The 13108-nt window shown below is 34.1% G+C and overlaps 4 protein-coding genes across 4 annotated transcripts; 2 read left to right on the plus strand and 2 right to left on the minus strand.

The window, feature by feature from the left end:
* The first annotated feature begins 1769 nt into the window (after positions 1 to 1769).
* Positions 1770 to 3504, plus strand: LOC131615060 (protein MAIN-LIKE 1-like). Its single transcript, XM_058886575.1, has 3 exons — positions 1770 to 1889; positions 2001 to 2678; positions 2785 to 3504. The coding sequence occupies exons 1-3, from the start codon at positions 1770 to 1772 to the stop codon at positions 3502 to 3504; spliced, it is 1518 nt and encodes a 505-aa protein (XP_058742558.1).
* A 232-nt stretch (positions 3505 to 3736) lies between these two features.
* On the minus strand, positions 3737 to 5741 carry LOC131615061 (PKS-NRPS hybrid synthetase cheA-like). The gene is made up of 6 exons (XM_058886576.1): positions 5209 to 5741; positions 4887 to 5130; positions 4463 to 4817; positions 4223 to 4372; positions 3966 to 4063; positions 3737 to 3895 (listed from the first exon to the last, which is right to left on the minus strand). Exons 1-6 carry the CDS (start codon positions 5739 to 5741, stop codon positions 3737 to 3739), a joined length of 1539 nt encoding a protein of 512 aa, XP_058742559.1.
* A 78-nt stretch (positions 5742 to 5819) lies between these two features.
* Positions 5820 to 6561, minus strand: LOC131615063 (uncharacterized). Its single transcript, XM_058886577.1, has 2 exons — positions 6558 to 6561; positions 5820 to 6454 (listed from the first exon to the last, which is right to left on the minus strand). Exons 1-2 carry the CDS (start codon positions 6559 to 6561, stop codon positions 5820 to 5822), a joined length of 639 nt encoding a protein of 212 aa, XP_058742560.1.
* Positions 6562 to 9764: 3203 nt separating this feature from the next.
* Positions 9765 to 12106, plus strand: LOC131610678 (GRF1-interacting factor 1-like). Its single transcript, XM_058882694.1, has 5 exons — positions 9765 to 10254; positions 10827 to 10903; positions 11245 to 11329; positions 11411 to 11441; positions 11478 to 12106. The coding sequence occupies exons 1-5, from the start codon at positions 10174 to 10176 to the stop codon at positions 11885 to 11887; spliced, it is 684 nt and encodes a 227-aa protein (XP_058738677.1). The 5' UTR covers positions 9765 to 10173; the 3' UTR covers positions 11888 to 12106.
* The last annotated feature ends 1002 nt before the right edge of the window (positions 12107 to 13108 follow it).

The raw sequence follows: 13108 nt of genomic DNA on the forward strand, positions 1-13108 counted from the left end.
AGATAATGGAAGGTTTTCATATTATTTTATTATTTTACATAAAAAGAATTTACTTCTATATACCATTGATGTTAATAATAAACTTATCGCAAAATACCCTTTCGGTCCCGTATGTTAACTTCGGGGTTCATTTTGGTCCCTTTACTTCAAAAAGTTTCATATTGGTCCCTTAACTCTTCAAAATGTGTCATTTTAGTCCTTTTTGGCATATTAGTGACGAATTTAGCGACCAATTTTTCAGTTTTTCCGTCACTAATATGACAAAAAGGACTAAAATGACACCTTTTGAAGAGTTAAAGGACCAATATGTAACTTTTTAAAGTTAAAGGACTAAAATAAACCCTGAAGTTAACTTACGGGACTAAAAAGAGTATTATAAAACTAGAGCTATTCCTTAGTGGGAGGCCTGCGATTCTTTCTATTACATAAGGTCTGAATAAGTTCGTATATCTACACAGTACTAAAATTATTAGTTAATACTAGCATAGTTAAATGAAGAAAATAGTTAACTTGATTATCAATTTGTGTTAAAAGATATTCAGACCAGCTAACTTGATTCTGTTGTGATGCAAGTGTGAGTTAGAAGTTCCGCATTATTTAGAAAAGTGGAGGTGTTTCTTTCATTTATGTGTTGCTCTTGACTCAATGTGGATGTTCTTCATGATGACCCAACAATATTTGAAAAATTCTTCAATATGAGAGTAAAAATCATGAGTCATTCGGACCAAAGAAATAACTCCACTCAAATTTCAAACGGTCAAAAGTTAAATACATAAGTTGTGAACTTGCCCTTAAAATGTCAGCTCGATCTGATGATGAACGAAATGGGGGTTGTCGATTTAGTGAAATTGATGGAAAAAAAACAAGAATAAATTTCTCTCCTCTTCTCTCTCCTTTGAATCATTCTTTTCTTCTATCTACCTTAATCCTAAATTGACTACTTAAATAAGTGAGACAAACAAGACTCACTTATTATATTGAATAGATGTTTGTTAAGAAGAATTTAATTATAAAAGAGAAGAAAAAAATTTGTATTTAAATTAAACATATTTTTATTATTATTTTGTATTTTTAATATATTTGATTTTTATGTATTTTTTGGAATAGTAATTAAAAGAAAATAAACTAAATAAAATGAATTAAATAAGTTAATAAAATAAATATATTGAATGTAGAGGGGTGCTAATAATGTTGCAAAGGGGTGTGAAGTCTAAAGACTTAAGGCCCAATCCAAAATAAATCTATCATATAAGAAGAAAATTATACCCCATACCCCTACGTTTATCCCAATACCCCTACAAAAAAAATTTCGGACAAATTTACCCCTGTATAAATAGTAGAAATTACAAAATTTTTAACTTTTTCCCTCATTCTTATCGTTCTGTTTGCAGTAGGGAGAAGAAAAAAAATTTCAGCCAAAACCGAATATCACAGGCTCTGCATTTCCGGTTCTCAGTTCAAGCAAAAAGTGAGTTTTCCCAAAAATTTTCTCAGCCGGATAACCCAGCGTTAGGGTTTTCGGTTCATGTCGTTACCAGCCGGATAACCCAGTGATGGGGTTTCTGGTTCATGTCGTTACCAGCCGGATAACCCAGTGATGGGGTTTCCAGTTCTTGTTTCCCTCAGTCGGATAACCCCCCCTTGGGGTTTCCGGTTCCTTTTTTTTTTCGTTTTTAGTTTTTTTTTAATATTATATTTATTTTTAAATTTTTTTTAATTGTTAAATATTTTTTTTAGTGGTTCGAAGAAGAGGAGGTGCGATCGACGGAATGCGTCAAAGAGGAAGACAACGTCGAGAGGCTGATGGCGAGGGACAGCAGGGAGGTGCACCTGAGGTTGGTCCGCAGCATGCGGCATTTCCCGGAGGACCGACTGATACATCTTTATTGGTTAGATATCAGAGTCATGTTGCCTATCATTTATGGTTGGGCGAGGTACGTAAATGTTTTTTTTAAATTACATGTACTTATATATTAACATATATTACAAATTATTTTCAGGAGAGACGACCAAAGCCAACCTTAAAGGTTGCTGCACATGGCAGCAAATTAATAGGATGGGTTCCGCCAATGCTCCCAAGGCAGATGAATGATTGGATAGTTGCATCTGGTCTGTCCTCTTTGCAGCATACTAGTTTGGCCAGGGTAGATACACATCTGTTATCTGCTTTTGTTGAGAGATGGCATCCTGAAACATCGTCATTTCATATGCCGTTCGGCGAGATGACCATCACGCTAGATGATGTTTCATGTCTTCTTCATGTACCGATTAGGGGCGAGCTGGTTGACCCCGATGTTGTTGTCACCGATTATGATGCTATCCATCTAGCTGTTGAGTTGTTTGGTGTTTCACTGAGTGATGCCACTGCGGAGGCATCTACTGTTAGGGGTCCTTACTATAAATTGGATTGGTTGAAGCAAATTTTTGAGCAACAAAGAGCGGCAAATAACTTTACGGGTGCTATGAGAGCCTACATGATGTTGCTATTAGGTTGTACTATTCTTGCCGACAAGACTTTTACTCTTGTCGAGGCAAAATATCTACCACTGTTTAGAGATTTGAGTACTTATGGAAGATATTGCTGGGGGGCAGCTGCACTGGTTACTCTGTACAGATACTTAGGGGATGCCTCATTTTACTCATGCAAGCAGCTTGGCGGTTATGCCTCTCTTCTTCAGGTACAAAATTTTACTTATGATTTAGTTATGCTTAATATCTATTATTTTAGTTTAATTTAGTTTATTATAATTTAGTTTAATTTATAATAGTAATTATTTGTTACAGTGTTGGATTCATGAGTATTTTCCAACTGTTGGAAAGAGATGTACTTCTGGATTATGTGGCATTGATAGTCCGATGGCTAGGGCGATGAAATGGGAATATAGACAGGGGACTCAAAAAGTGGCTGACATCCGAGCTGTGTTAGATCAGTTGACTCCACACGATATCGTCTGGCGCCCTTTTGAGGATCATAGGGTACACCGTCCTTTTGATGATATATGTTTGTTCCGGGGTGGTTTGAAGTGGTATGGTACTGTAGTTCTATATTTACCTGACAGATGCATGCGTCAGTTTGGATACAGACAGTACATACCGACTGCTCCTCCTAATGTAGACACACTTGATGTAGATGTTGAGTGGGCTACATATATGCGGAGTGTGTTGCAGGTGATCCGATCCCACGATGATCCCCCGGCTGCGTTTGCCACCTTGCCATATGAGACAGACGATGATTATTTGTCGTGGTATTATACGGTATCACATCCTCGTTTGAGAGCACCACTGGATGATCAGCCGATGGATGTACCAGTGCCTGTCTATGACGAAGGGTCGTCAGACCCGAGATTATCATATATATCTCATGAGCTTCATCATTATTTACAGCGACATCAGGCTATTCCTGAAGACGAACAATTTCTAGAGATATTTAGAGCACTCAGACTTGCACAGGGCGGACCATTACCTAGGGAAGGTCCAATTACCTATGACAATGAGTCTGATTGATGTCACATTTTATGTTTATATTTCTGTTTTAGTTTGAGACTTATGTATTATTATGACTTATAGTTTTAGATTGATGTCACATTTTATGTTTATATTTATGTTTTAGTTTGAGACTTATGTATTATTATGACTTATAGTTTGAGATTAACTATTTATAATCCATTTGTCAACATATTAAAATCCAATATCATAAAATCATACTAAATAGTACCAATGTTTTAATATCATAAAATCAATCTAAGCTGACATATTTTGGTAGTATAGGCATTAGCCGTTGCCAATGTTGTAACCGCCCGACAAATCCTACCATCCAAGAAGTTGCATCTTTTGTGCGATATTTCGTCCAATCAGCTGTGACAGGTGGCAACGGGAATCCTTCATTCATGTTTACCTGCACACAAAATAAATATCAGAAAAACTCGAATAGGGATTGAATGTACCAAAATTGTGTTTCTAATTACCTGAAGCCAATGATTTCCATTGACAAATCCGATGCAGTAAATGGATGCATTAGGTGAATGTGCACTCGTCATAGGAAAGTAACTCAAACTAAGGTGACCTAAAGAGACGAGAACAACGTTATACCGATTAGTTATTACATAGCCCAACTCAGGTAACGTCATCTATTTATTTGGTGGTTGTTGTCCTAAAGTTTCTATCACCAACGATGATCTCACTGTTGGAAGGCGTTTACCAAATAAATCCTCATACAACTTACTTCTAGGACCTATAATTTCTTTCTCCAAATCTCGACGAACCATTGACCATCCATCTGTGCCATAACCATGCAAAGATGCAATGGCTCTAAACCCACAATTTCCATCATCTCTTACATCAACAATGTCATCAATAAATGGTCTGATGTAATCTGGAAATTATACAATGTATTTATCAAATTCTCTATTTTTTGAGGTTTAGGATAGTTGTGAATATAACCTCTTCGAAGATTTTTGAGAACTCGAATGTGCTTGATCAACATACTCATATTCTGAAGGATCACGATAAACATCATATCCCACAGGTCTCTTCCCTTTCTTCTTAACCCCTCCTTTGGTTTTAATTTTTTCAGGCGGTGGACACATCTTTGTTGTAGTCGGATAAGCAATCTCACACACTCTGTTTTTTAATGCTCTTTTTCCTACAACATCTAATGACTTCCACCTTTTCCAAATTTCGTCGATTGCATTTGTCATGTCTATTTCTGATCCATCATCTGCATCTATATCTTGATTTCCTTCCATACTTAGTTTCCTCCAATGAATATGAATAGCCTCAATTGGTATAGCATCACCACTCAATGTATATCTCCCTAACTCACAAGCACATGGTAACCCATATACTTTTCTATGAGTACATCCGCACTTTTATATATCGGTACCTACCATGTCAATCCTCAACCACTCTTCAGCAATCTGCCTCAATGCAGCTCTTGATACTGAACCACGCAAATTTGAATAAAAAGGACTAGTGTGTGCATGCTCAACTTCATAAAAACTCTTCTGAAATGAAGCTCTAATGTTGCCCACTTGTATCTTGATATTGTCATTCATAGCCTCCCAACATTTGCATAAATCACCAAAGCTATTCTCTAATATTTGCTTAAGTTTCCAATGCGCAGACTCCACCCTTTAAATAAAACAAAACAACTAATTATCTGTAATATTAATATAAAGAAACAATGTCGATAAAATCACATAAACATACCTATTTGTTGTGGTGTTGCCCAAATGTAACACTTGATTGATCCATGCTTCGACAAATCGATGTCTGTGAGGTGTCAACCATGTTTCATTCACATAATCAATAAAACCTTTGGAGTCAACACATGCATCCTCACGTTGTTTCAACCTTTGATGATACTCGATCTCATCACTAGCCCTTGTAAGTTCAAACCACATTTTCTCCACATTTTCTCGCATATCATCCACAACATGTTCCTTACACTTTGATTTCACGTTTTTGTTGATGTGAAATCGGCAAAGCAAATTAGTTGTCTTTGGAAATACTGTTTCAATGGCTTTCATTAAAGCAAGATCTCTATCAGTCAAGATTACCTGGGGACAATCATCCTGCTTGATAAACAACTGTTTCAACTTATCCAATACCCAACAAAAAGTCTCTGTCTGCTCTGATTCCATATAGGCAAATGCAACAGCAAATGTTAATTTAGTTGATGTCATACCAACTATTTCAAACAACGGTTGTCTATACTTGTTTGTCTTGTATGTGCAGTCCATAATCAATACAATAGGAAACATATTCAACAGCTTCACTGATTCTGGATGAGCCCAAAAAATATCTCTCACAACTTCTGACTAATCCTTTTTCCTACTCCAGTAAACATAACCCGATTCTTCAACCAACTTGAGCAATTGTTGCATTTCTGTTCTGGGACCCCTTATGTCTTTTTGTACCTTACTCTTATGTTTGTATATTTGCGTGATCCGAGTGACATTCTCCGGGCCACGCTCTTGCAATGACAATAATATGTGTCTTGGTGGAACATGGCGTTTTGTCAAATCAACAATATGTTGCTTATCATCTGTATTTAGTCGACTTACGAAAGCATGACCTTCAAATCTATCAGGTAAGCCGTGGTTGTGTACTCCGCATTTTACATCGATCTTCCATCCATAACCATCTTTCGACGGTGTTGACCTAATTTTGAAAGGACAACCACATCTCTTACTAGCACTTTGGGTTTCGCTATCTGTTTTTTTGTATTTTCCACCTCTATCACAACCAAATACTAATTTATCACTTCTTCCTCTCTTGCCTGTTTTGGTATCTGAACGAGTTATTATAACTGTCACTTTATTCCTAATTCCAACCTCCTTAATCCAACTTATCGCCTCTTCTCTTGTAGCAAATTTTTGACCAGTTACAAAAACATCAGTTGTATCCACACATGTTTGAGTTACATCGCATTTCATCAAAGGAGGATCCACACCTAAATATATAAAATTATATTAATTTAATATATAATTAAAAAAAAATGATTTTTTTTTATAAAAAAAAACGAAAAAAAATTGAAAAAAAAGGAATCGGAATACCCATATAGGGGATATCCGGTTAGGAAAAACTAACAAACCGGAACACCCAATTCTGGGATATCCGGTTCAGTAAAATTGAAAAAAAAAAGGAACCGGAACACCCACCCCTGGGTTGTCCGGTTTTGGATTTTACTCACCAGAATTCTGCATGTTTTCGTCCGTACATACAGTAAAAATGGAAAAATAAAAAATAAAAAAGAAAAGTTAAAAATATAATAAGGACAAAATTGGGATTTTTTTAAAATTGTAGGGGTATTGGGATAAATGTAGGGGTACGGGGTATAATTTTCATATAAGAAAGATAGATGTTTTTTATATAGAATTTTTGTCCTTTTTCCCAATACATTGTCCACGTGGACACCTTCTCCTTTCAAACTCTTACATTTTCATTTGCTTTCTCTTTCTCCTTCTTCTACTTAACAAATAAAATAAAAAATATTCCTAATGTCTTTTTTATGTTCTTTCTCTGTTTTCCTTTTCACTTTCTCATTTCTTTCTCTTTTTTCTATTCCCTTTTCTAGTTTCACATCATTGTCTACTTTCTCTTTCTCTTTGGTTTTTTGATTTAGAAAGTATTATCATGTGTTTGTTTCAAATCTTGTAGAAACACTGCTTGAATGCAAATCTTTTTTAATTAAATTCTTCTTAACAAATATCTAACTAAATAGAGAGAAATTGGTGAATGTATATTCACCCGTTTATCAAATGATCGAGGGCTTAGCATACGCTTTGTTTGAAAGATCATCTGTCTTCCGCAAATAATTTTTATAATAAATTCGATTAAAAGTGGATGAATGTATATTCATTCTATTAAAAATGGCTGCTATTACTTTTGTGTTTTTTTTGGAATACAAATTCAATGAGGATTTGTTTGGAGATGGATTAGATTTTTTTCAACTGTTGGAGACATGCCTCTACTTGTAGAATGTTGTTCCTTGGATTAGCGTGATGTAGGGTTTCTTTGATCTAGAGTAATCTTTCTTTTGAATCCAAAAAGTTCTATTGTTGTTCCATATTACAAACATTTTTCAATAATTCACCGTCTTCCTGCACGCCAAGATTAGCTTGCACCACTTGAAAGTCGGGAAGAATTTTTGGTCCAGTCACTGACTCACTGTAGAGAGTGGTGGAGTTATAAACGACAGTTTGCCTTGTTGAAATTTTAAAGTAGATTATGAGGAATAGAAGAGGTTGGAGTTGCTCTCTAAATTTCCCTATGTTGGACAAGATCCTGCTGTAATGACACAAATGGAAAATCCACCAAGACTTTAGTGTGTTCCTTAAGGAGGAGGCGGTGGATCTTTTTTTATCTGTTGAACGACAAATCAATTAACTTTACAAACCACCAATGTAGATGAATTTCAAGGAAAATATGAGGAACTATAGAAGTTAAAATTCAACAGAGAAGATCAAAAATGAAAATATGCGACTCTAAGAGAAATTAGACTACTAATTGACCCATAGACGACACCAAAGTTTCATGGTGAAACTATAATTGATTAGTGAGTAAGTGAAGATGATTGTTGCGGCGGACTCAAGCTTTTGAGGTAGCGGAGCGAGGTTGACTTGCAAAGTTAGCAATCTAACGCCTAAGTCAGAATGAGAGTAAGATGAAGTTATTTGACATTTGAATTCGAATGACGTGTGAAATAATGCATTTTGAAAGCATTTTGAAAAACTTAAAAATTCAATAACTTTTGACTCGGGTGTCCGTTTGATGCGCCGTTTGGACCGTTGGAAAGCTAAAATAAATTCCTATCTTATTAAATTGGATTGAAAACCATTAGATAATAATTTAATATAACTTATAATTTTTGTATGTGTTTGATCGGTATGAATTGATAATGATGTTGTATGCTACATGCAATTAGTTGTATGTATTCGAACTGTATGAGCCAATGATGGTGTCTTGTGATGAATTAACAATAATATGCTTTTATTAAGAAGTTGAATTAACCGTGTCATGTTATATCTTTTGATTCGTAACTTCTTTTATGCGCCGTTTGAAGCATTAGGAAGTCAATGTTATTATCTATGTGATAGGATAGAATTGGTTGGCACTTATTGAATTAATTATGATGTTGTTGTGTGAATAACATGTAATTACGTATATGTGAGTTATGAATCGATGAATTATGAATAACATTTGTTGATATGTTATGTGGTATGATATTCATGAGGTGTGCGAGTGAGTGTATGCTATTTAAATGCAATTGTGGAGAATGATTACTTGATGACTTAATCATTATGTGATAGTGTATGTCATGGATTAATGTTAATTGTGGATAACATGTATTGGTATTTTGTACCATGTGCTAATTGTGATATTTGGAAACGATGAATGCTAATTGTTATGCATTGTTGTAATTGTCGTATGATAAATGTGTTTTGTACGATGGTGGAATAATTCAATTAGTTAAATTTTGGTAATATGCTTGAATGTTAAGATTATATGGATATGAAATGACCTAAATGACCTAAACGTGGAGATTCTATGCTGCATGGATCCTTATTTTATTATAAATATTTATAAAAAATTTGGATAAATGTAAATGTATAATATATGAGTTTTGTATTCATATCATAATTTTGTTAATGTAAATTCATACTATATAACTTTTATGTATCTTTGTAAAAAACAATTCTTAATTTTAAAACTTGAATCAATAAATAAAAATTATTTTTAATATTTGGAAAATTCTATCTCAAAAGTCAGTATTTTCGGAAAATAAATGAATTATCAAATATTTTTATTGAATCGTTTAAAATGAAAGAAAATATTCTTATTATGTATTAAATTCTGTTGAATCCTTTTATCTCGTGTCTCGCACGGAGACGATCCAAAACTGTGAATATATCCTTAATTATTATATAGTTATTTTGAATTTCGTTATAGTCGAAATCAATCATACTAAATTTAAAACCGTGCCTCGCACGGGTATACCCGACTAGTATATATATATATATATATATATATATATATATATATATATATATATATATATATATATATATATATATATATATATATATATATATATATATATATATATATATATATATATATATATATATATATATATATATATATATATAAAACAGGTTAAGATTGTGTTATTATTCTCTTGTTATTATTCTTAAATGTTTGTAATATGACGTTTCTCTGTAAATCACGTGACCTAGTTTTGAGAGAGAGGAAGATACACGCAGTTCAAGAAAGAGAGGCTCCATTGCATTGCGTTGCAGAGTGAGTGAGTGAGAAGAAAGGGTCAAAACAAGCCAAAACCCCAACCCCAATGCACTCTCTCTTTCTCTCTCTCTAGTCACACTCTTTCAAATATCTTCTTCTCATGTGTAGTAGCATCATTTCAATAGCAACAAGAGAAAGTGAGAACCCAAAAAGCCTTTTGTTCTTGATTCTTTCTCTTTACATACACTTGCACTCTTGTGTTTCCTTCTTTCCTACCTTCTGCTCTGCTCTGAACTCCTTCAACTTTGTTTTTATTCTTCTCAGATAGAGAACCATCATCACAGTATCAATATACAATAAAAATAATACTATTATAATCTTCAATATTCTATATAGTTACTCACTGGCTGAGAACTATAAGGTGAAATGCAGCAGCACCTGATGCAGATGCAGCCTATGATGGCAGCTTACTATCCAAACAACGTCACTACTGATCACATTCAACAGGTCTTCATCTTCTTCAATCTTGTTTTTCTCAGGGCCCTTTTGTGGGTCTTCATTCATTATTCATTCTATGTATTATTATATGTTTCTGTTCTTATATACCTACACACTATACTATACCTACCTGCTTTACTTTTACTTGTCAGCTTCTGCTATATGTAATATACTCCTGCACTTGTTATGTAGTTGTTGTTCCTGCTATGCTATTATTCTCATGGATCTATATTGCATTTGCGCCCACACTATGTTTCAGACCTTGGTGATTTTTTGTTTTTTTTTTCAAATACTATATTTAATGCTGTTGCTGCTGCTACCTGAAAGTGTTACAGTTTTTCTATGACGTGTGTTGTCTGTGTTCACATACTATATCTGAATAGCCCTATTTGTCATTATTGTTATACCAACCACACTACTTGGGTTGGTGGCTACTAGTTGCTTCTTCTCAAGTGTCCTAATCCAAGGACTTTTATTTTGTTCCTTATTATCTTAAATTTATTTGGTTAATTTATATGTATGATGCGTTATGCGTATGAGTATATTATTGTTATAACATTTCATTTATTTTATACAAGTAGTACTTGGATGAGAACAAGTCCTTGATTTTGAAGATTGTGGAGAGTCAGAATTCTGGCAAGCTCAGCGAGTGTGCAGAGTAAGAATTGCTCTTATTTTAGTTTCTTTCATGAGTTTCATTATTTCCTATTAAGCATGATGATGATGCCTTTTATGTAAGAGACACAAAAAGGCTTTATTCCATGGAATATATTCATATAATGCTATACTATATATATTATTTATGCTTATATTCCTAGAGATAGAGAAAGGATTGACAAATTTTCTCCCAAACATGTTGGCATCTGGTTATAGGACGCAGATTGAAAGTGTGTCTGATATCTGATATCTGAATCTCAATGCTGTGTCTGTGTCAATACTTGTTTTGTATATAGCTGTATTATATATAATTATTTTGTGATATGTGTAATAATATATCAGGAACCAGGCAAGGCTACAGAGAAATCTCATGTACTTGGCTGCAATAGCTGATTCACAACCTCAACCACAAACCATGCCCGGTCAGGTACAAAAACAGACATTGTAATATGATTAGTTCATTGGTTTGTTTCATTATACATTATCATTGATTGATATTGCATTGCAGCAGTATCCTGGTGGTGGTGGAATGATGCAGGGTCAACAGCAGGGAGGAGGAGGAGGAGGAGGAGGAGGAGGAGGAGGAGGACACTACATGCAGCAGGCTCAGCAGATGACACAACAGCAACTAATGGCTGCGCGTTCCTCGCTTCTCTACGCGCAACAGCAGCAACAACAGCCTTACTCAGCACTCCAACAGCAGCATCAGCTCGGTGGTGGTGGAACCTCAGGAGTACTTCACATGTTGCAAAGTGAAGCATGCAGTAATATGAATGTGGGAGGAAGTAGTAGCTCTGGTGGAGGAGTAGGAGGGTTTCCAGACTTCATTCGCGGTGGCGGAGGAGGAGATGGTTTGCATAGGAGTCTTATAGGAGGGGGTAGCAAGCAAAGTGAGATTGGGATGGGTTCTTCATCTGATCAAGGACGAGGCGGCGGTGATGGTGGTGAAAACCTTTACCTCAAATCTTCTGATGATGGAAACTAAACTAGTACTCACTCACTCAACTAGCTATATCTAGATCCATTTTGGTTTAGTTAATTGTGAACTTTTAGCTTATGATGAGTTAGTTAGCTAGGAGTTTAGTAGTGAATTGTGATGAATTAGCTAGCAAGCTAGGTGAAAAACTTAATTGGATAATCTTTGTTGTGCTTAATTTAGGCAAACTATTTTGTGAAATTTGAATTTACTTGCATTGAATGAATGTTAGCTTTTGCTTGCTGCTTATCTATGCATCTATCTATAATCTATCCCAGTGAGGTTTTTTTTTTGGTAACTTAATTAAAGGATTGTTGTACACATAAATGAATGAGTTTGAAATCCATATTTAAGTGCAATTAGTTATATCTTTGATCTTTTAACTCAAACAATTCTAAAAAGTTAGTTCTTTTTTAGTCTACAAATATTATTACTATAATAATATTTTTTAATATATTTACTAATAAAACATAATTTATTTATCATTTACACTAAGTGATAAAAATAATGTGTTTAATTCATCCTCTCTTATACAAATATCAACCCTTATAGGTGGTCTATATATTTTAAAACCCTATATTTCTCAAAATACATAAATTATTTTAAACTTTGATAACAAATTAAGGATTTTAGACACATATAACACCAAAGCAATTGAAGAAAAAATTTTTTGTCACCCAATCACATATAACATAATATAACACAAGGACAATAAAGAACACAACAAATACTTTAGTAACCTAGTTCGGAGAAAAAAATTCTCTTTTAAACGGATTCCTTTAAAATCGAGATGATTCAAGATGTAATTATTGAACAATACGAAGGTACAACAATGAAGATTTGCCTCTTCCCACACTATCATTTACACGTGTTTATATCAAAAAAACAAACATACATTCACTTGACTTCTCTCCGCTAATCAATAATTTTAATCCTTAATTTCTCTTAACCCTAAGAAACGGTGAGAGCAAGATATATAAATCTTTCCACAACCTATAACCTTATGATCTGTAAACAAGTGACTCATAACGGTTAAAAGTTGTTGCAGTGTAATATGAAATCCGTAAAAACTATAACTACCCGTCACTCCACTAGTAGCCACTTACAAGATTCGATGCTAATCCAATTCAAACTATATCTAATGAGTATATTTATAATAATTAAATATATTGTTCAATTTACATACTATAAATAATAAACATTTTAACATTTTTCTTTAATATAATTTGT

The sequence above is a fragment of the Vicia villosa genome, linkage group LG6 (assembly GCF_029867415.1).
Source record: "Vicia villosa cultivar HV-30 ecotype Madison, WI linkage group LG6, Vvil1.0, whole genome shotgun sequence".
Classification (NCBI taxonomy): domain Eukaryota; kingdom Viridiplantae; phylum Streptophyta; class Magnoliopsida; order Fabales; family Fabaceae; genus Vicia; species Vicia villosa.

What these genes read in the sequence shown, in the direction of transcription:
- LOC131610678 (XM_058882694.1), top strand. Translation starts at nt 10,174, where the DNA reads ATGCAGCAGCACCTGATGCAGATGCAGCCTATGATGGCAGCTTACTAT. An exon ending in CTACTGATCACATTCAACAG is followed by an intron (nt 10,255 to 10,826) that starts GTCTTCATCTTC and finishes TTATACAAGTAG; the next exon opens with TACTTGGATGAGAACAAGTC. An exon ending in AAGCTCAGCGAGTGTGCAGA is followed by an intron (nt 10,904 to 11,244) that starts GTAAGAATTGCT and finishes ATAATATATCAG; the next exon opens with GAACCAGGCAAGGCTACAGA.
- LOC131615060 (XM_058886575.1), top strand. Translation starts at nt 1,770, where the DNA reads ATGCGTCAAAGAGGAAGACAACGTCGAGAGGCTGATGGCGAGGGACAG. An exon ending in CGACTGATACATCTTTATTG is followed by an intron (nt 1,890 to 2,000) that starts GTTAGATATCAG and finishes AATTATTTTCAG; the next exon opens with GAGAGACGACCAAAGCCAAC. An exon ending in GTTATGCCTCTCTTCTTCAG is followed by an intron (nt 2,679 to 2,784) that starts GTACAAAATTTT and finishes TATTTGTTACAG; the next exon opens with TGTTGGATTCATGAGTATTT.
- LOC131615061 (XM_058886576.1), bottom strand. Translation starts at nt 5,741, where the DNA reads ATGGACTGCACATACAAGACAAACAAGTATAGACAACCGTTGTTTGAA. An exon ending in GGCAACACCACAACAAATAG is followed by an intron (nt 5,131 to 5,208) that starts GTATGTTTATGT and finishes TTTTATTTAAAG; the next exon opens with GGTGGAGTCTGCGCATTGGA. An exon ending in ATGGAAATCATTGGCTTCAG is followed by an intron (nt 3,896 to 3,965) that starts GTAATTAGAAAC and finishes TTTTGTGTGCAG; the next exon opens with GTAAACATGAATGAAGGATT.